At 52.3% G+C, this 22,010-nt stretch overlaps 2 protein-coding genes across 2 annotated transcripts in view; one reads left to right on the top strand and one right to left on the bottom strand.

Annotated features, from left to right (window-relative positions):
• The first annotated feature begins 7,397 nt into the window (after positions 1–7,397).
• Positions 7,398–10,024, top strand: Orm1 (orosomucoid 1). The gene is made up of 6 exons (XM_013030136.1): positions 7,398–7,567; positions 7,936–8,078; positions 8,242–8,312; positions 8,680–8,787; positions 8,980–9,083; positions 9,887–10,024. Exons 1-6 carry the CDS (start codon positions 7,454–7,456, stop codon positions 9,947–9,949), a joined length of 603 nt encoding a protein of 200 aa, XP_012885590.1. The 5' UTR covers positions 7,398–7,453; the 3' UTR covers positions 9,950–10,024.
• A 1,354-nt stretch (positions 10,025–11,378) lies between these two features.
• Positions 11,379–22,010, bottom strand: part of Akna (AT-hook transcription factor) — a 34,067-nt gene continuing 23,435 nt past the window's right edge. The window contains exons 14-21 of the mRNA XM_013030113.1: positions 21,466–21,640; positions 18,449–18,625; positions 17,784–17,899; positions 17,092–17,238; positions 16,415–16,510; positions 15,418–15,567; positions 15,041–15,221; positions 11,379–12,418 (exon numbers count right to left, since the gene is read on the bottom strand). Of these exons, the coding sequence (XP_012885567.1) occupies positions 12,187–12,418; positions 15,041–15,221; positions 15,418–15,567; positions 16,415–16,510; positions 17,092–17,238; positions 17,784–17,899; positions 18,449–18,625; positions 21,466–21,640 (1,274 nt within the window). The 3' untranslated portion in view covers positions 11,379–12,186. The remainder of the gene's footprint in view (positions 12,419–15,040; positions 15,222–15,417; positions 15,568–16,414; positions 16,511–17,091; positions 17,239–17,783; positions 17,900–18,448; positions 18,626–21,465; positions 21,641–22,010) is intronic.

The raw sequence follows: 22,010 nt of genomic DNA, 5'->3' as shown, positions 1-22,010 counted from the left end.
GCCATCATTCCACCACTGAGCCATACCCCAGCTCTCTCTTTCAGTGTCCTCCCGATGGTGTCTCTAATCACTTTGGTTTTTGTTATTGTGGTGGTGGTTTTGTTGGTTGTGGGGTTTCAACCTCAAGGGCTTGGGCACTGTCCAGGAGCTCCTTTACTCAAGGTGAGTGCTCTACTACCAATTTCAGTTTTCTGGCGGTTAATTGGAGATAAGAGACTCACAGACTTTCCTGGCTGAGATGGCATTGAACCGTGATCCTCAGATCTTAGCCTCCTGAGTAGTTAGGAATGCAGGCCTGAGCCACCGACACCCACTTTGTTTTTATAAGGACACCAGTCATACTGGGTATGACCCACCCTAATGACCATATCTTCCCTTGATGGAGTGTGCGTAGACTCTGTCTCCAAATAAGAAAACCCAGCAGTTCTTTATTATTGTACCTACTGTGAAATTCATATTAATGACATCTACCACACTCACAAGCTGTGTAGCTGTGGGACCACCCACCTTCCTGTCTTGTTTCCTAACATCTCACCCCATTTTGTAGTCACTTCCCAGTATGATATGTCTAAGATCACCCATGTTTTTCATGTATCAATACTTCATTTTTTATGGCTGAATAATAGTTCATTGTAGTCAAACAACTGAGCCCCAGTATATTAGAAGCTGCCATAAAATATGAACCAAGAAAGAGGCAGATAGAGCCAACACCACACAGCGTGCCATTGTCTGTAGACTTATTGACAGAAGGATGGTACCGGTACCAGCCCAACTGGTCCCTCTGGATCAGAAGGAAGGGCATTAGGGCAAAAGTGACTTCACCCAAGCTGTCAAGCACTCCCCTCACAGGATCCACACACCACTGTAATGGTACTGTTGATAGTTTGCTGGGAGACACTGCAGGGAAAACTGAAGGGTCACTCATGGAAGGACAGTCATGGAAGTCATCATAATTCAAGATGGCTGTGCTCATGTCAAGCGGAATCCATACACAAAATAGACCACACTTTATCCATTCATTGGGAGGTAGACAGCTGGCCCATGGCAAGGCCTATGCTATACCATGAGAGCCACACCACCACTCCTTTTGCTTTCAGATGGGTTCTCTTACTAACTTGCCTTAGGCTGGCCTTGAGCGATATTATGCTGTCTCCAAAGTAGCTGGGATTACAGGAATTCACCACACACCAACCCTAGCCTGTGAGATTCTTGAGCAAAGTCACCGTGGCACCTGCCATAGAAGAAGTACAAGAGCACAAGTCTGTGGGATTGGGTTGTCAGGATAGGAAAATAAAACACAGAACACCCAGGTAAATTTTAATTTCAGACAATCAATAGTGCAATATTTGTGATGTATCTAAACTGAAACAATGTAGTTTATGTGCAATTTGATAGCTGTGTCTCAGGCACCCAGGTCTCCTGATCCTGGTTTGGTTCATACCTCTGTGCTCCTTCCTCTGCTCCTTCCTGGGGTCAGAGTGAATCAGAACTTTTCTGCTTTCTCCAGTAGAACACAAATCACAGCAGTTGTGTTCACACCCAAGACCAAGGTGTGTGGTCCCTGTGGGGAGGGTGCTTGACTCTTGGATGTTAGCTTGCAAAACCTGCACTGAGTTTTCAGCGATTCAGGCCTGTTCTCTGTGTCAAGTAGTGAGGGACACAAGGATTCCCACCCTAGGTCGTGAACTCTGTAGCCACCCTGCCAAGGCCCAGAGAGCCCTGCAGCCCTGGGGGAAGACAAGGTCAAGCTGTAACTCAATCCCAAGACTGCAGACAACATCGGTCAGCACCTTAGACTCAGATCAGAAGTGACAGCTCCCACAGGCTTGATAAACCAGTTCCCAGCTTCACCCCAGCACATGGAACCACAAACCCCAATGATGGTATGTTGACATCCCACCTCCTCAGAGGCCCCAGCAAACATGTCTCTGTTTCCTAAGGCTAGAAAATGATTTCCCAGGAATGGAAAAGGTAAAAAAGTTAAAACTTGAGAATGGGGAATAAGGATATTTTTTTTATTTCTTTAGTCATCAGTTATGGAGATAACCCATTTCCTGAAACATTTCCTGAGATTACTATGTCGTAGTGGGTACCCCAAAAGATATCCAGCTGTTTCTGTTGCTCCCCTTTTTGTGTCAATGGGACATTCACATCCAAGTCTATTTGTTCTGTAGAAAGCTTCTCAAAGCATCGTCAAAGATTGCCCATGTGCCTCTCATCTTCATGTTCCTGATGCCCGTCCATTGGGCATGTCAAGCAGTAGGGGCTGCTGGGGAACCAACCTTGCTAACAGTGCATGCTCACAGCTCTAAGTCTGGAGGCTGCTGCAGGAAGGGTGGGGCCTGGACTGCTGCATGCTGGGAATGCAAGGTGCTCACTCTAGGTTGTGGGGCAAGATGGGACACAAGCCATAGAGCAGGATAAGCCTCAGGTATGCATGGAAGAACAGGAGCTGAACTCTCTACTTGAGTCAGGCTGCCAGGGGACTTGGAGCAGAGCTGTTCAGGTAGCCTTTGGCTGAGCTTTGGGCACAGATTGGTGGTCTTCTCCTCCACCAGAGCTCAGAGAAACCCCTGCAGATGAGTTTGGCAGCCACAGGGGCGTAAGAGAGATGGCAGGCAGGTGCTGGAGCTCTAGAGCAAGAGGCCTGGGTCAAAGCGGTGGCACTCACACCACCACCTAGCCTGATCTCTGACCCTTCTTTACCAGGACAGTGAAGGACCCTGGAGCTGGGCCAGTTCATTTCCGGTAGCCATAGCTGGCAGGTTCTTTGGTACAGAAGGCCACTCTCGCTATACTGGCAGCGTTCGCGGACTCCTGTTTCACAATGAGTGTCAGGAAGGAGGTGGAGTGGATGTCCCCACTGGGCCAGCTCCAGGGGAAAGCTAGGGCCGTGTGTGTGCTCTGTCCACAGTGGGTCACTTCCAGCCATGCCAGTCCCACCCACAATGACAAGCACTATGGTAATGGGAAAAGGAGAGGGGTGAGAGGCTGGCAGGTGAATTCCAGCATAGTGCAGGGCCCAGACAGCTGAGTCAGCTTCTCCCTCTGGGCCTCAGTTTCTCCCTCTGCCAAATGAGGATGGTATGTCCTGTTGTGCCAGCCACAGGAGGGGCTACTGTTCCTTAGTGTGGTAACATATGGGATGGAATATTAGTTGCATTTTGATGTATGACATTCAGAGTCTGCCTAGTGCTGACTCTGTGGCTCATGCCTGTAATCCCTGCTACTCAGGAGGCTGAGAACGAAGGATCATGGCTTAAAGCCAAATCAGGTAGAAAGTCTATAAGACCCCAACAAACCATCAAAAAGCCAAAATGAATCCAGTGCCAGTAGCTCCAAGCTACTCAGTCTGAGGACTGCGATTCACAGCCAGCCTAGACAAGATCCATGAGACTCTTATTTCCACTGACCTACAAAGTAAAAAAAAAAAAAAAAAAGCCAAAAGTAGAATTGTGACTCAAGTGGTAGAGCACTAGCCTTGAGGTCTGAGATCCCGGTTTGAAGCCAGCCTGGGCAGGAAACTCTGTGAAACTTTTATCTAATTCAAGCTCCAGGACTGACAAAAACAAAAGAAAGGAAAGGAAAGAGGAAAGGAAAGGAAAAGAAAAGAAAGGAAAGGAAAGGAAAAGAAAGGAAAGGAAAGGAGAAAGAGAAAAGAAATCCGGTGGCCTGTGGCTCAGCCTGATAATAGCATTTTGAGCAACGATGGGGTCAGATTCTTGCCCAGACCATGAGTCTGGCTGAGTGCTCCATGCCATCGGCCTTGTCACCTCCACACACAACCTGAGATACACATGCCGCAAGGCTGGGTTCTCAGACAGGAGAGCTGAAACCCAACAAAGTCGCATCATCGTTGCCCAAGATTATGGAACAGGATGTGAACTTGAGCAAACCTTGTTTTGTGTGTATTATTTCCCCAGCCCCTGTCAGAGTTCCTAGTTAGAACCATTGGTGTTTTTTCATGGCTGCTGAGATAAAAGAAGATTCTGTCTCCAGACCAGGAGCCCAGCCCCTCCTTGCTGCAGAGCCGACTCAGCTCTCTGCTGTGCGGCTTTTCCGGCTCATGTCATCTCTCTGAGCCACTTGTTACCACTGAAGTACATAACAAGTGCAGGCATCTACCTGGCTTTCTCGGCCCCCTGACCAAGGTGGTGTATGATTGATGGTGACAATTGTCCTCCAAAAGGACCTCCCTCTTATCAACATTTCATAAACATGAACAATGCAGTGAAGTCAGTCCAATGCTTATCTCCCTTTCTATAGAGAAGTTAAGTACACACAGCCAGGAGAGTGCACTTTACCACCCACCCTCAACTAGCCTATGAAAATGTTGACCCCCTTCCTTCCTTCCTTCTGTCCTTCCTTCCTTCCTTCCTTCCTTCCTTCCTTCCTTCCTTCCTTCCTCCCTCCCTCCCTCCCTCCCTCCCTTCCTTCCTTCTCTTATTTTCTTTTTTGTTGGATGTGGGGCTTGAACTCAGAGCCTGGACACTACCCTGAGCTCTCTTACTCAAGGAGAACGAACACTCAAGCACTTTGAGCCATGACTCTACTTCCAGTTTTTAGTGGTTAATTGGAAATAAGAGACTCATGGACTTTCCTGCCCAGGCTGGCTTTGAACCATGATCCTCAGATCTCAGCCTCCTGAGTAGTAGGTTTACAGGCATGAGCTACAGGTACCCAACTTCCTGTCTCTTTCTTTCTAACCAGCTTTTGACATTGTACCAGGGTCAGATAGACAGACAGGATAGAAGGGGCTGGCTAAGAATTTCAATCTACATTGGTGCTGGAGCATCCTAGAAATGTAAGGGAGCTGGGAAGATTTTGGGGGAGCTCTTGGAGACACCACCTGGCTAGCATATTGGTTGAAAAGTGAGGAAACAGCCCCCCCACCCCCAGCATGAGTGACAGAAAGTGGGAGGAGGGGAGCACAACACACCATTTGGGAGGAGTCTGAGGTTGGGCTGTTCATCGTTCCTCCAGCAGGCCATTCCTGCCTTTACAAATAGAATCCCTCGCAGACCACTGCTGCAAACACTTCAATGTTACAAAGCACACGTATGAAAATAAATCAATCAAGCTGATCTTGTGAGGGTGGAGCACTTAAGTAGTTAGATCTCATGCTGGAGTTTCATCTGGCTCTGAGATGATCTTTGAATCTCACATTCAACCTTGCAAAATGTCATCAGATTCTCGCAGAGCACCTGGTCTCCCCGTCCATCCACGCATGCGCTCGGGAGCTGCAGGAATGATTGAATACGTCCATATGCTTCTCCAATGCCTGGTGCAATGGTTGCAGAAGCTGCTGGGGAAGATTTCCTCAGCCTGTGCAGCAAGATCGCTGCCTTGCAGCAACTCAGAGAAAGCGGAGAGTTACTGCACTGATGGAGAAGGATGGGTGAACACACTGTAAACATTGTCAATTCTCCCGCTTCTAGGTAGCCCTGGGCCAGTGGCAGCATCTCTCACAAAGCGTGGGGATGAGGATATGCGGGTCTAAAGATTCAAGGATCATGTCAGATGTGCAGAATGGTTTCCCTGGGGCCAGGATAGTGCTGGCTGTGACAGAGGAGATTTGGACTGCGAGTCATTGCTGGCCGGAACCATGCCCTGAGTATCTCTCTCCTTCTCTTCCCCTCTTTCCCCTCCCCCTCTCCCTGTACTCTGCTACCTTTACCAACACCATACATTTTCCCAAGCCTCAAATCAGAGCAGTGCAAAGTTAGAAATCATCTAGCAAAATTCACCTGGCCAAAAAAAAAGAAAGAAAGAAAGAAAAGAAAAGGAAGGAAAGAAATAGAAGTGAATGGAATAGAATAGAATAGAACAAAATGGAACCAAATAGGAAAAAATAGAATTTCTAGTTCTGACAAGGACATGAAATTCACTTGTGCATCCCCAATTTGGGATATTTAAAATCGTGTTTAATTTGTCATCTTTTGCTTTCCCTGCTTGATCAACCTTATTGAGTTAGAATCCAGTTGTTTAAGTTCATCTCTAAGTTTATAACCCATACATCTGTGAGCATGTGCAGAGCATGCTTGTTGATGAATACTAAGTTGATTATACCTTTAGAGTAACATTAATAACATTACTGTGAAGTTTTATGTACAGCTACTGTACCTCACACACTGCATAGGTGGGTTATTTTAGAAGGGAATCTGTTGCCCCATGTTTACCAAAAGCAGAAAACATTGTTACAGTTGTAAAGTTAGAATATAGCAGCAAGAGGAAACATTGCTCACACATTAAAATTCTAACTACAGTCACAAACCTATGGCTCATGCCTATAATGTTAACCACTCAGGAAGCTGGGCAGAAAAGTCTCCAGTGAACCAGCAAAAAAGCCAGAAGTAGAACTGTACTTAAGTGGCAGAGAGTGCTAGACTTGAGTGAAGTTAAGGGACAGAGCTCAGGCCCTGAGTTGAAGCCTCAGCACCAGCACCTATACATACAACTTTTTTTTCCCCCAGCCGTGGGACCTGAACTCTGGGCCTGGGCGCTGTCCTTGAGCTCTTCAGCTCAAGGCTAGTGCTCTACCACTTGAGCCATAGGGCCACTTCCATTTTTTTTGGCTTATGTGGTGCTGAGGAATAGAACCCCGTGTCTCATGCATGCAAGACAAGCACTCTACCACTGAGCCACCTTCATAGTCCCTATACATACAACTTTCTATCTATACACTGCATGAGGACATGAAATATGACATGAATATGGCAAATGCATCGTAGTTATAGATTTTTGAGAGCATTTCTTCATTTGGCCCTACCAGGAAGAAATGCAAATGGACCATGAAGATCTCTTTCTGGACACTGGGAGCTGGGCTCTGTTCCCAGGGCGGGGATGTGCGTAGTAAGCTGCTCTCTGCTGTGTGCTTGGGTGGCAGGGATCCAGAGTCATTTCCCAACAGACATCATTTCCTGAATGTCCCCTTTGTCACTGGGAGGGCTGGGTCAGAGCCACACTGGATGTCTGCTCACAGTTCTTTTGCCCTCAGTGTCCACCCAGGCCCCAGCAGCCCCTCAAACACAACCAACCACTACTCTGGTCTGAGAATTTTCTATGGTCCCTCTGGCATCTGTGTCTGGGTCCCCCTCAAATCTGGAAGCTCAGTGGGCTAGGAATTAGATGAGAATCTGAGATTGCTGTCCAAGGACCCCTCTTTTGAAATCCATGGAGTCACAGGTGTTCAATAGCACTCCAGCTAACACCCCCCCCCAAGCCTCCCCTCCTCCAGCTTGACCTTGAATAAAGCAGGAAGCTGCGTCTCTGTAATGGGACCCTGGAGGTGGTGCAGAGAGGTTTTGCACAAGGCATTTCTCAAGCCTTGGCAGGATTGCTCCATTGGTTCTGAGCAGACCCTTGGCTGGGCTCAGGTGCCCTGCCGGAATCATGGTATAAAGGCCACTGCCCCCTTCCAGCCCACCAGCTCAGCCTGGCTCTTACTGACCAGATGGCACTGCTCGTAGCTCTTGCTGTCCTGAGCCTCCTGCCACTTCTGCAGGCTCACGACCCTGCGCTCGCCAACCTCACCGCCATACCAATCACCAATGCCACGCTGCAGCGGGTGAGTGTCTGGGGCAACCAGCCCGAGTGCTTGGGCGGCTGCTGTCCTCTCAGCTTTGCCTTGCTCAATCCACCCATTGTGGCTCTGCCCGTTGTTGATTTTGTTTCTTGAGGGGTTGGGTGAAATTATGATCAGCTTGGAGACTCTGATGGCTGGACTCCTGCTGTCTCCAAACTCAAACACCTTATGGCCAAGCCCCTCTGTAAGGGGCATGTGGTCCTCTGGATGAGATCACACATGCCCTCGTCTGGCCTGGGACTCTGGTCTCCCCATTCACAGAATGAAGAGGGGGGATCCCGCCTGTGGGCTGGTCATTGCTATCCACTGGTGGTCGGCCCCCTTGACCTCTCGCCCCCACCTCTCCGCAGCTCTCAGGCAGGTGGTTCTTTCTGGGTTCAGCCTTTCGCAACCCTGTGTACAAGCAAGCAGCAGAACAGATCCAGGCGGAATTCTTTGACTTGGTCCCCAACTTGACAGACGATACAATACTGGTCAGAGAGTATCAGACTATGTGAGTCCCCTCCACCACCTCATCCCCTCCTAGATACCCCAAGACCTGAGCAAGGTCTCCCCTCCTGGGGTCTGGGGATGGCAAGATCCACCAGGGTCCCAGCGCTGTGGTGACCACTTCTCCTCAACTGTCTTCCTCTATCTGTCTGTCTGTCTGTCTGCAGGGAGGACAAATGCATCTATAACTCCACCCACTTGAGGGTCCAGAGAGAGAACGGGACCCTTTCCAAATTCGGTGAGGGTCAGGCCCGGTAAGGGGAAGGGTTGTGTGGAAGTGGGGAAAGCCAGCTGAGGAAGGTGGACCTGCCCCCACGATCTCCCCATCCCTGTCTGTGCCCTGCAATAGAGCATGGCAGAGAGAACCAGCCTTGCTGAGCTCATCGGGTGCATGCTAGGTGCTGGTGGAAGTGAGTTCATGAACTCACACACTTCCCCCTCACCAATGCACCAAGGGAAGTATTGCAAGGATCAGAGGAGATGGAAGAAAAGATGTGCAATTGTTCCCCAAGGTCACCCAGCGGGTGGCTGTGTGGAGACCATAGTGTTGTCCCCGCCCTCCCCCCCCCGCCCTGCATCTCACCCCAAGGCTCTTCCTCCTGCAGAAGGGGACACAGAACATTTAGGCCTTCTGTTGCTGCCCAGGGACCCCAAGAGCTTCATGCTTGCTTTCTCCCTGGAAGATGAGCAGAACCGGGGAATCTCCTTCTACGGTAGGTAGCCCCAGACTTGCTTCTATCCCACACCTGTGTAGCCTCCGCTCAGAGCCTGCAGCCTCCTCACCCAGCCTCCTCCACCCTCCACACCCAGCCTCCTCCACCCTCCTCACCCAGCCTCCTCCACCCTCCACACCCAGCATCCTCCACCCTCCTCACCCAGCCTCCTGCACCCCACCCCCTATGCAGGTGGTAAGTCACACATCACCCCGGAGCAGCTGAAGGAGTTCGAGGATGCTGCCACTGTCGCAGGCTTACGCAAGATGGAAATCACATATGTGGACTGGAGAAAGGTAAACAAGAGACAGGAAACAAGGGAGAAGCCCAGGGAGGGAAAGCCGTTTGCCAAGACTGCACAGCCTGGCAAGTCTCTTGCTTTTTGTTGTTGTTGTTGCTGGTGGTGGTGGTGATGGAGCTTGAACTCAGGACTGGGCACTGTTCCTGAGCTCTTCATGCTCAAAGCCAGCACTCTATTACTTTGAGCCACAGTGCCAATGCAAGTTTTCTGGAGTTGAGTTTCATGGACCTTGTTGCCCAGGCTGGCTTTGCACTATGATCCTCATATCTCAGCCTCCTAGGATGACAGGTGTGAGTCACCAGCACCAGGTCTCTTGCTTTTAAGTGTTCCATGCAGGGACAGCTGAGTGACAGACCATGTGAGGCCCGAGTTCAAACCTCAGTACCACCAAAAATTAAAAAAAAATAATCTCCCTCTGCTTGCCACCTGAGCTGCTCTGTGGTCACCAGCCCCAGGCTCCTTGAAAGGGTCTAGGACATGGCCACAGGCCTGGGGCTCCCTGTTCTGCAGCCTGCCAGGACCTGGTCAGAGTCTGGGAAGGGGCCTCACACAGCTCACTCAAGTCAGAGTTGCTTCATCAGCAAATGGTGATCAGCACACGTGGTGTAGGGGCCCAGTGGTCTGTGTTTGGACAGTTCCAGCCATGTGGAGGGGTCCAGATCCCATTGTAGAGCTGAGCCCCCAGGGAGGTGAGCTGCCCCAGCCCTCCAGGGAGGAAGACAGGACAGAGCCAGGACTGGAGTCTAGTTCTGCACAGCCCTCTCCCATCACTAGGCTTTCTTCCCCACTCTCTCCTAGGATCGGTGTGGGCCTCTGCAGAAACAGCCCGAACAGGACAGGAAGAAGGAAGTAGAGCCCTAGGAAGAGGCAGCCTGGGCTCAGCCCCATCATCACCCTTTGCACCCCTCCGCCCTTCCTGGCAATCAATAAACATCCTGTTTGTACTAGGTCATCTGTCATTCATTCATTCATTCATTCATTCAGTGTTGAGTGCAGGCTAGCTGGATCCCATAAACTTAGCTCAGCTGCCGGGAGTCCTCTGAAGGGGGAAATACAGGCAGGCTCCCCACAAGAGGCAGCTGAGCCCGTCTAAGAGAAGCTGGATCAAACCCTCATTCTTGCTGCAAGCCGAAAACCTGAGAGGATGACTTTGAGGAGCCCGGAGATGACCCAAAGCAGGCGGCTGAGGGAGCGTCCATCACAGCCCTTCCTTCAGACTCACCACCCTGGCCACATGGGAGGGACCAGAGGGGAGGCAGGAACAAGAGACCCCAGGGCAAGACAGGTGATCTAGGGGCCCTGGGCACCATGGTGAGTGCTTCCAAGGGGGCTCCCCAGAGGGGTCCAGAAGACAGGACACCTGGGACAGGCCCACATCTCACTTGCACCTGTGTGTGGAATGGGGTTGAAACCATGTCCCAGGCCTGGGCCACATGGTGGCACACCCAGAGACAAACCCTGCTGGCCAGGAGTCCGAGGAAGGGCCTACCCCCCAGCCAGACCCTCCTGTTCTTGATTGGGCACACCAGTCAGCGGGGAAGTAGGGGATAAATTGTGCAGCCATCTTCTGCACACAGCCACCCAACCTAGAGTGATAGGATGAGCTGTCTAGCACCTCCACCGTGCTCTGTCCTAAAGCCTGATGCCAGCACTCCCTGCCTCCCGCCCAAGAACCACAACCCCCTGCACCTGGCTCCCAGCATCCTTGACTTCACAGAGACACTGCTGTTGTCAGCTTCTTCTTCAACATGGCTCAGCAAGGTGTCATTTTATATCCCTCCCTCCCTCTGTCACCACCAGCTCCAACATGAGCTATGCAGAGGTACAGAGTCATGGAGAGCTATCTAGAACAAAAGCCAGACAGCAAATAGGGACATTGAACCAGACACACCAGGTTCAAAGATGTCCTGAGCGCCAGTGTGAAGAGGCAGAGTGAGGGGCTAGGATGGGGGGGGGGCGCAGGCTACACTGAGCATGATTGATGCCAGCGGGTAGAGCTTGGGAGAAGGGGCCAGATGGGAACTTCAGCAACCATGCTGCTGTAACCCACACACATCTGTCTTCAGCACCACTGGGGTCTTGGTGAGATGACCTGGCCAGGAGAAAGGGTTTAAGTTCTGAAACAGGCAGGAGGCAAGATGAGGACGTAGAAGCTAGCAGAGCCCGGGAGGTACAGCCCGGAAACGCACACCTCGCAGACCCCTAGGAAGGCTTTGGCCAACGTCTCATGTTTTTTTTCTTGACTTTGGAAACCACAAGTATACAACACACACCACAGATGCAAGCGGCATCAAAAAAAGTGGTTTTTTTTTTTTGCTTGTCTTTTTAAGATCATAATTCATTCTGCTTCATTTAATTCTCGTAAAGAAAATAGATTTTGAAATGCCCAAAATATACAAATATCTGTTCTGCACACGCACACAACCACTAGGAATGCTGAGGTATGGCTGCTACAGGTTAGGGGGTACAGGGGAAAGGGGGAAAATCTGTGTTGTGGCCCCTGATGCTTCTCAGGTGGGTACCCAGCTGGCAGATGCCACTAAATCTCTAGAAAGATCTCAGGCCTTGAGAGGTACTGAGAATGCGGGGCGGGGGGGGGGGGGGGGTGGATGGCGTCCTGGACCAACGTGAGCTTCCTCCCATCTGTAGGCCAGTGAGGAAGGCTACAACCAGAGAGGAGCTGAGCGCATGCCACCCTGGGGCTCCCCATCCTCAGCTCTCCCCAGCGGTGGGGTCACTCACAGAAGGGTGATGCTGCTCTACCCTGGCCTTCCAAGAAAGATCTGGGAGCAGGACACCTCTCTAGTATAGAGACATACTGTCCAGCTGGGCGTAAGACACATGTTATTAGCAGGTGATGAACAAGTGCAGGAGTGGCAAGTCCCAGGAGGCTCCATCCGGACAGAGGCGGCAGCTGCTGGACGGGGCTGGTCCGTTCATCACAGGCTGGCGCTCCTCCACGCTAACCATGCCAGATGGAGTGGGGAGGTGGTCCTTCTGTGGACGGGGTTATGGAGGCCTTCCAGGTGTTGCTGACATCCAGCTGGGGACCACAGGGGCTGCCTGCCGCTACCCCCTATCTTGGGGGCATCCAGGCATCAGAAGAGGCAGGAACCCTGCAGGCCCCGGGCCTGGCGCAGGTTGGCGGCCAGCGATTGGCTCATGTGGCGGGTGGTGGTGCGCACGCTCTCGGCAGCTTGCACGGCCTGGCTCAGGGCTGCCTGCAGCTCATCCAGCTCATCCAGGTCCAGCTGAACAGAGTGCCGGTTGGCCCGGACTGGCTTTTGGGAGCCCGAGGGCGCTGAGGTAGCTGCTGGGGACGCATAGTACCTGGGGAGGGAAGCAAAGGGCACTCGTAAGCAAGAACTCTCTGGAATCCATTCCTTTCCTAGCCTCCTGGGCCGCTTTGGGTCTGAGAAACTCATTCCAGGCCCTCATCCCCGTAATTGTGGACCCCTGGACAAGACATGTAGTTTTGTTTTCCTTTCCTTTCCCTTCCTTCCCTTTCTCATTCCTTAATTCAGGGATTACAGGTATGCATGACCACACCCTACCGAAAGCTTCTTAATGCCCATACTTAGCTACCTTCTAGGCTAGAGCCAACAGGAAAATTCAAGCTAAAAAGAAAACCTTGTACCGCCAGGCTATGGTAAACAACTTAAGCTGGTTGTAGGCTAAAAGAAGCAGTGATACATTCACACTCCAACCACGCCTCACACACGCAGCAACTGTTAACAATTTGTTAATCAGCAAGCGAGCCCCTGCTGATGAATGGCTAGCCCTGAGCAGAACGAACAGGTTTCTTTTTTAAAAAAGATATATTTTTATTATAAAGATACTGTACAGAGGGGCTACAGTTACATGAGCAAGGTAATGAGTCCATTTCCTATGGAGCATTGTTACACTCTCCAAATGTAATGAACAGCAACCCGCATTTCCTTCTTAAGGAGCATCTGGGGTAACTACACCCTGCTCTTTGCTCATATGATGACCAAGCCTGGTGTGAGTTTCCCAAATATCCCTCAGGGGAAGAAGTTGCAAATACTCCCTGTGGGCTGGAAAACCTCTACACAGGACCTACAGGCTGGTGACCAGCAGGTGGCAGCAGAGGATCACCGAGCTTTGGCCCCCAAGTTCTGGTGTGGCCCACAGAGTACTCGGTCCTGCTGACCACTGGGTAGGAGGAGGTGGGGAGCAGTGATAGTTGCACCAGATCCCCGTTCCTTACATTGGGCTTTCAGTGCATCCGTTCCCTTATTCCACCCCCCCCCACAGGGTTCGTACCCTATTTCCCAGAGGAAGAAATGAGGCATTAGGGCAAAGTGACCTGTCCAAGCTCATTCAGCTACTGCTGGACATCGAGGCTTTGTGATGGCAAGCTGGCTGGTTTTTCCCCCCCAGTGGCAGCCAGAGACCCCAGAGGCTACCAAATTCCAAATCAGACCTTCCCTGCCCAGAGAAAGGGAGTTCCCTCAGGGGTGTGCAGCATGGGGCGGAGCCTGGCCCTCTGGATGGTGGGCTGTCACCTCTGTTGGAGCAAGGTCTGTAATCCAGCCCAGACCTGCTGAGAGGGCGCAGAAGCCAACTGCCCAGGCTGGCTGGGCTCATGCATACCCTTGGAGAATGAGGCGTTTGCCTTTGCCGGCACCTGCTGTCCCAGGGTCACAGGCTGCCAGCAGTGACGGAAACCCTACTGACTTACTGTGCAGCAGGGCAAACTGAGGCAGAGCATAGCTGGTGACAGGTGGGACAAGACTCCTAACTGCCAGCCCTGGCTTCACACGTGTGTGCGTATGTGTGTGTGTGTGTTACGCACATGTACATGCACGCCAATTCTGGGGCTTGAATTCAGGGCCTAGGTGCTGTCCTTGAGATTCTTTATTCTCAAGGCTGGTGCTTTTCCACTTGAGTCACAGCGCTACTTCCAGCTTTTTCTGAGTAGTTTGTTGGAGATGAAAGTCTCAGGGACTTTCCTGCCTAGGCTAGCTTCAAACTTTAATTCCTCAGATCTCCGCCTCCTGGGTAGCTAGGATTACAAGTGTGACCATCAGCTCCTGGCTTGGCCTGGGCTTCTTTTTGCTAGTTAATCATGAAGTCAAGTTGGCCCAATTCCTTTAACTAATGAAAATGTCAAGAATATAACTACAAGGTGGAGTTGCGAGGGCCCTCCCCTTAGTCCTAGCTTAGTAAACCCAACCGCAGGGTCACAGCCCCAGCTTCCTGACCATGTCTCAGCATCCCCACTGTCCCCTCCCGCACTGAGCAGAGGGGGAAACTGAGGCTCAGAAGCAAAGTACTCTGCAGAACTCTTGAAACCCATGTGGTATGTGTTCCTCCTGTCCTCTGTTCCATCTTGAGAGACAGCACCCATCCCACAGTCCACCTGCCAGGGGCATTGGAGACAGGGGGGCAAGACCGAACAAATGCCGCTCTGAGCGCAACCAGAGGGGGACGATGACAAAGGGTGGGGTGCTGGATGGGATGGAAAAGACCGAAAGGACCAGACACAAAGGCCTGAGAATGCATTTACACTGGCTCCCTCATGGTGACATCCCATGAATTCAGGATGCGAGAAACAGGGGAGATGAAGGCAGGCACACAGGGGTCTCCATACCATTGCTCAACTCCTCCAGACCCCCCAAAGTACCCCCAAAAGAAAGTCTACTAAAAATAAGTCCTCAACCCATAAGGAAATGGAAGACGCTTAGGGCTCTTGGTCCCCAAGAAGCCACCAACTCTGAGGGACAGGGGCCTCATGCGGGCCTCCTTCCCCGCTGGGTCTCCAGGGCCAAGTGATATCTGATGACAGAGAAACTGGAGTTTGTGGAGTGACTACAAGAGGTAGATCGTGAGCGTGTGCTGGAGTTCCTGGCTGTTCAGATACCTGGGCAGGTATGAACGCTAATTTCTCGATTCAGACAGAGGCCAAGGCCGGTGGGAGCAAAGACTCACACAGTGGCGGGTGGATAAGGCATGATGTAGGCGAAGGCCAGCGGGGCCGTCACTGGGGGTGTGGCTGCCAGGTACCACAGTCCTGGGGGTGGCTGGGTGGGTGAGTCCTTCCGCCTGCTCTTCCGTTTGGGGATGGAGGCGGGAGCTGCATCTCTCCTGGTGGTGGTTTTCTCCAGTCCTGCTGGGGAAGAAACAGCACAGAATTAAAAATCCGGAGGCTTGGGAAAGCTGCAAATGGCCCTCTCCAACACAGGGTCTTGGACCGCCCTTGGCAGGTGGCAGGTGACCCCCTGAGAAACAAGCCTCCTGCCCTGTTTGCCAAGTTCCCCCAAGCATTGGGCGGGGCTGAAAGAGGTCAGCAAACACTTGTTCCCTACCAGAGGGTGCTGAGGCGGGGTTGCCTTCCTCTGCAAGGGACCCCATCTGACCACACAGTGGGCAGCGGAGGACATCCGTGGCAGATTGTCCTGGTGGGTCACTAGCGGTCGCACTGTCTGGAAGAGGCTCAGAGGCAGGAGACGCTGCATCTGTACAGTCAGAAATTGAGTACTGAGTTATTTAAAGACACTTAGGACATGGCCACCTCTCACCCGGGCGGGGGGGGGGGGCAGGGACGACAATGCCTCAGCCAGTGTACACTGCTCTGCTATGGGCCACTGAGCCAGCAGCTCAATCACACCCAGCAGGCCACAGGCTGGCACCATGCTCCACTCTAGTCTACGCTTGGAGAACCTGAGGTTCTCTAACAGTGGAGTGCCAGAGCCTCAGGGCTGAAAAGCAGGGGCAATCTGACTCCAAGCCTGGTTCTCTCCAGAGAGCAGTCTTTGCTGTCGGTGAGTGAGACCCAGTCTCCATACGGGGAGGCCCAAGAAAGTCACCCAGGAACCTCAGTCCAGGAGGCCCAAGGGAACAGGGGACAGTAGATGTGGGCTCCTTGTCCTGTCACCCCCTTGCCATACCTGGGAATTCCAGGCAGTCTGGCAGCCCCCCATTACACAGCTGTGTTCCCCCAACCCTCTCGATGTCTCCCACCGTGGTGCCAGCCACTATACATTGCCATCGGTTCCTTGGGGAACAGGGTCCGAGGCCCACTATGAGTAGGCACTATGTGAATGAATAAATGAGTGAGTGAATGAATGAATGGAGAGGCCCAAGGGCTCTAACCAAGGCCTTAGAGAACCAAGGGGATGAGAAGCCAGGGCTCTGGAGTTATAAAGTCTCCAGTCCAAATCCTAGCTCTACCACTTGGAAGCTGGTAACCTCAGGCAAGACACTGAATGTCTTGGATCCTAAGTTTCCTCGCACCTCAAATGCTCATGCCCAGCCTGCTACACACTCCCAATAGGCGCAGTTGTTCAAGGTGCCTTCCCTTACCCGCGTCCTGGGTCTTCATGGGCTGGCAGTAGGGACAGGAGGCTACGTCACTGTCCCTCGGGACAGCCTTGGGGGACAGAACATGGTACTCCTGACCTGGGGAACAAAGCAAGCAATGTGATACCCTGAGTGGACCCAGAACTAAGGAGCTTTGGGGTTTACAATGTGTCCTCCCTGACCATCTCTGTGAACACACTAGGGGCACACACATTGTAGTTGGACACATGCAAATGAGTGTGCACAGACACAGTAGAAATGTGAAAAAGAGGGGTGCTCTTCCTGTACCCCCACTTGCTGGTTTGGATCTGAATGCCTCAGACGAGGACTTAAGAGGTGTTTCTGAAAGGGTATAAAAGGGGGACTTAGAGATGCTAAAACTAAGCACAGTCCTGATCCAGGGGAAGACATCAGGCTGTGTCTGATTGGTGAGTGAAGAAGGCGGGCAGTTATATCAGCACTGTGTCTGATTGGTGAGTGAATGAATGAAGGCGGGCACTTGAATCAGCACTGTGTCTGTTTGGTGAATAAAGAAGGCAGGGTACTGACATTCCTAAAGTTTTTCTATCACAGGGACATGCCACCGAGCTGTCAGGGGCGCATGGTACATGAAAAAGGTTTGTCATGGCAGAGGAGATGGCGCTGGGGACTGCATCCACCCCAGCGCCCTCCCAGCTGACCTGTATACTGGCCCCGCAGGGAGGCCCTGTCCTTTTGTCTGGCATGCCCTGCCTGTCTGGTCCCCTCCTGCTCTGCCTGGAGCTGGTGCTCAGTGGTCTTGCTCTTCTCAGATGACAGCCGAGGGGAGGGTACTGCAGATTCTGAACCTGAGATGGAAAGAGAGGCCTCAGAGGGGGCTGGGAGGAGGTTCCTCTCCGCGTGAGGCACGGGAGTTCTATAGGGTTGGGGCTTGGGATGACATCTGGGTGTTGATCCTGGATCTGCCTCCAGAAGCTCAGCCCTGAGCTCCTTGGACCAGGAAAGAGCGCATGTGCCATCCACACCTGGGAGGTAGACACTGAGAAACTAGCCCCTCAGTTTAGCTGTCCTAGTCTGGTCAGAGCAGGTGTTCAACCCAGCCAAGGGCAGCACCGAAGGGCTAGGTTGCATCCCAGCACAGATCCCAGAGCTGCACTTTGGCCACCAAACCAAGCCTGGAGTTCTGGTCTTCCGTGTCAATATCTGCAGAAAGTAGGCCCACAGCCCAGCAAGGCCCAGGCAGGGCTGTGGTCAGAAACCCTTGTCTGCGGCATGATGACAGTCTACCAGACACAGGGCCACCTCCTACAGGTTTCTCCGAACGTCCCGACCCACTGGGGTCCCTGACCACCCTGTGGCCACCAGACCACAGTCCTGGCCGGTGGTCACTTACTCAGGGACCGTCGGGGCATCTCCCGAGGCACCGAGGAGGATCTGGTCCGGTGTCTTCCTGTGGAAACAGCTTGCTCGGTGTCTTCATGCTCCCCGGACAGCCTCTCTGTGGATTTACTAGCAAAGGGGAGATGACAGCACACAGTGAGGTTTTCGTGTCACCTTTGCCGGTGACCTGAGACCCGGCCAACCTGGAGGGGTTGGGACGTGGTGGTCAAGAGGCAAACCACAGACTCGGGTAGGTCTCACGAAGAGTGACTCTGGGCCTCTCTGACCTTCAGTTTCCTCATCTGTTAAGTGGGGACAAGAGTTATGGCTGCAGCAGGGGACTGGAAGGATTAATGAGGTGATATCTTGCTAACCCAATGTCTTCTATAGAAATGCTCAAAGAAATTGAGTTGATGGGATAAACCAACGTCACCAGGTGTGGCCAACAAGTGAGGCTGAGGGTTCTGATCCTCCCCATCTATATTTCTTGAACAACTGGGATTATAGGCATGAACCACCATGCTCAAATAGATATTCTTTTGTGTAAGAAATATGACACATGAAGAAAAAGAAGAGAGAGAAATGGCCATCTCTGGGTCTCCCCACCTATCTTGGGAGATCCTGGGCCACTAGAGGTAATGACCACGGCACAGAAGTGGGAGCTGTGAGAACACTTACCTGCCACAGTGGGAGCCCCAGGTGACAGAGGAACCTGTCAGCGGGCCCCAGGTCCGGGAAGGGCTTTCAAAGGCGGATCCTGGCTGTGTTTGGCTGCCCTGGGAGGGCGGGTGCAGGCTATCCTCCAGCCGGAGCCGAAGCCGGGACACCTCTGCTTGCAGATCTCGGATGGCCTGACTGCAGTGAAGGAAATCAGGGGGAGAGAGAGAAGCAAAGAAGAGTTGTACCCGGAACCGAGCAGTAGAGGGTCCCTGGGCAGCCTGGATGTGGTTGCCTTTGTTCCTTTCCAATAGGCACAGGGCACACCTCTGCTGTCTAATGATCCTGGAACTTTCCTGGCCCCTCATTTTTCCACCTCTGGACACCTTCCTGAGTTCATGACGCTGTGAGTTCCACGTGGAAATGGGGATCTCCCTTCCAGGTTAAGGTGCCAGTGTGCGGGGTCAGAATGGCTGTTCACCCCACCTTGGGTTTTCACGACGGCGGTAGGGACGCGCAGTTAAAGAGGATGTGAGCCACAGGTCCACTGTGACCTTGCCATTCAGACCTGCCCCGGCACCCTGTTCCCACAGGGCCAGCCCTTTGCTGCTCTTTCTTGGTGCCTCCCTCCTGAACTCCCTCAGATAGAATCTACATCTCCCCCACTCCTGGCAGACAAGGCTGGTCTGTCTGTCTCCCTAACCCGAAGCAAGGCAGGCAGGGACCAAGATCCCCATCTCATACTCTCCCCACCAGCCCTTTCCCGTCACTATGCTCAGAGACAGCAGTGGACAAGACCCCGAGTTTCTGAGTGAATACCCAAAGATGTGGTGGAAATGTAGACAAGGAGCCGGGTGCCAGTGGCACACGCCTGCAACCCTAGCTACTCAGGAGTCTGAGATCTGAGAATTGTGGTTCAAAGCCAGCCCAGACAGGAAAATCTGTGAGACTCATCTCCAATAAACCACCAGAAAACTGGAAGTGGCGCTGTGGCTCAAAGTGGTAGAGCGCTATCCTAGAACAAAAGAGCTCAGGGACAGCGCCCAGGCCCTGAGGCTCAAGCCCCATGACTAATAGAAGAAAAAAAGAAATGTTGACAAAGAGACGCAAAACTTTCCAGCATAGACGGTGAAGGGAGCAGGTTAGGGGAATGGGCACTGTCTGTAAAGCTTCTGGGACCTTGTGAGCCCCTGGTACACTCAATATCTCATCCTGAAAGGGAGACTTTCTGTTTTCATAGCTCGGGCATTAGACAATTCTGCCCAGACATCCACACCCACAGCCATACACACAGAACTCCTACCTACAGACTCCTGACCCACACACCTCTACACACAGAGCCCCTCATGTAGAGTGGATTCTTTCCAGACACCCCAGCCCACAGAACTCCCACCTACAGACCCCTTACCCGTAAACCCCTACACACAGACCCCCTTCATGCACAGAGTGGATTCTACCAAGATACCCCTGCAACAGAACTCCTACCTATAGACCCCCATGCAGAGTGAATTCCACCTAGATACCCCCACCCGCAGAACTCCCATGCACAAATCCCCTCTCACAGAGTAGTGTGAGAGTCCAAGCTTGGCATGGTTGTCTAGGCTGATGGGGGGCTCTCCCAGGGTCAGCTCTTGCCTGGTGACCCCTTGACTCATGGGTAGATATCTCCTGACATCCTTCCAGCAAACAGTCTCTGAGGAGAGTGTGGAGTGTTCTCTCAGGCCAGGCCCCAGAGCGCTGTGTGTATGTATGGGAGGGAGGGGGTTTCCAGGCAACAACCCCCTGGGAGACGCTGCTGGGGTTTCCACGCCAACCACCGGGGAGGGAGGGGCTGCAGGAGAGCTGAGCTGTCCCTAGCAGCTTAACCCCTGGGAGGCAGGGCTTGGGCTCCTGGGCCCAGTGCTGGGACTGAGCCTGGTCAAGTTCTAGGGCTTCTGATTTAACCCTTTAGTGACTAATGACCAGCTGGCTCTGAAACCCATCTTCCTGGCACGTTCATCCTTCAAACCTGTTCAAGACTGTGGCATTCTAATGACTGGCCAGCTGGAATTTGGAATCTTCTAGATCCTTCTCTTTTCCTGAGTACAGTAAGCTCCAAGTCCTATGGGCCTGGCTGCTGAAACACATTTGAGAATGTGCCTTCCTCCCCGCCCAGCTAGCCATCCTCCCTCTCCATCGGTCAGCCTTCCCAGCCCTCCCTAAACTATACACCAGCCAAGTGCCAGTGGCTCACACCTGTACCTAGACATTTGGGAAGCTGAGAATAGAAAGGATGGTAGTTTGAGGACACACAGAGCAGAAAAGTCCAGGAGAATCTATCTCAAAAAGAACTACAAAAGTCAGGCACTGGTGGTTCATGCCTTTAATCATAGCTACTTAGGAAGCTAAGATCTGAGGACTGTAGTTAGAAGCCAGCCCAGGCTGTGATCTCCAATTAACTACCAAGAAAACAAAAACAAAACCCCAAAACAAAACAGAACAAAAATCTGGAAGTTGCCAGGCAGGAAAGTCTGTGAGACTCTTATAGCCAATAAACCACTAGAACACCAGAAGTGGCACTGTGACTTAAGCAGTAGAGCGCTCTCCTTGAGCAAAAAGCAGGTCTGGAGGAAAGGCTCAAGTGGTAGAGCTCCAGCCTAGTACTTGTGAGGCCCTGGATTCAAACTTTGGTACTAAGAAATTAAATATGTGTGTATACAGATATATCCATACATATGTATATATGTGTATGGATCACTCACACACATCCCTGACCCTACACTCTTTGGCCCAAACCTGTCTCACAAGTTCTAATGGGACTTAAGTATTCACTGAAAATTCTCAGATGCTTGTTCTGAGAGAGCCACCATCCTGATGCCCAGGTCTCCCCTCAGCTTCGTAGTCTTCAGTGCTCCACTCAAGACCCAGCTTCTAATAACAGCCAGAGCCCCAAGGGGCCCTGAGTGTGTAAGAGAGAGGCAAGGCGGCCTGGGCCTCCCTGGGCCTCCATTTCCACCCTGTAATGAGGCTGGACCCCAACAGCCCAGTGTCCCACTTACTCTCGTGCTGTCCTGGTGGTGAGGAGGCTGGGGGAGCTCTCAGCCCGTCCAGGGAGCAGCCCAGGGAGCAGCGGGGAGGCTGCTGCAGGGGGCAGGGTGGGGGCTGGGTGGGCCGTCCTGTGGGGGAGCTGTTCGGAAATCTGCTTCTGCCCCTCAAACTCAGAGCCGGGGACCACTAGGCATGCAGAGAGAACAATACGAGTGTCAGGGGGCAGCAGAGATGATCTAGAAGCTTCCATTGTGTGGGTGGTAAGTAAACAGGGCTGTGCTGGCCACTGGTGGCTCATACCTGTAAATCCTAGCTACTCAGGAGGCTGAGATCTGAGGATCCCAGTTTGAAGCCAGCCCAGGCAGGAAAGTTCCATGAGACTTAGCTCCAATTAACCACAAAAAATCAGAGCACTGATTGGCCTTGAACAGAAAAGCTCAGGGATAGCACCCAGGCCCTGAGTTCAAGCCTCAGGACTGGCATATACACACGTGCCTGGGGCAGCAGCCCCTGGTGGCCCTGCCCAGGTTTGTGTTTTGACTGTTCCAGGGCTGAC

This window comes from Dipodomys ordii, unplaced genomic scaffold (genome assembly GCF_000151885.1).
Source record: "Dipodomys ordii isolate 6190 unplaced genomic scaffold, Dord_2.0 Scaffold127, whole genome shotgun sequence".
Taxonomy (NCBI): domain Eukaryota; kingdom Metazoa; phylum Chordata; class Mammalia; order Rodentia; family Heteromyidae; genus Dipodomys; species Dipodomys ordii.
The sequence above is the reverse complement of the archived record's forward strand: the minus strand, read 5'-3'. Positions and strand labels throughout refer to the sequence as shown.

What these genes read in the sequence shown, in the direction of transcription:
- Orm1 (XM_013030136.1), top strand. Translation starts at nt 7,454, where the DNA reads ATGGCACTGCTCGTAGCTCTTGCTGTCCTGAGCCTCCTGCCACTTCTG. An exon ending in GTCAGAGAGTATCAGACTAT is followed by an intron (nt 8,079 to 8,241) that starts GTGAGTCCCCTC and finishes GTCTGTCTGCAG; the next exon opens with GGAGGACAAATGCATCTATA. An exon ending in CGGGACCCTTTCCAAATTCG is followed by an intron (nt 8,313 to 8,679) that starts GTGAGGGTCAGG and finishes TTCCTCCTGCAG; the next exon opens with AAGGGGACACAGAACATTTA.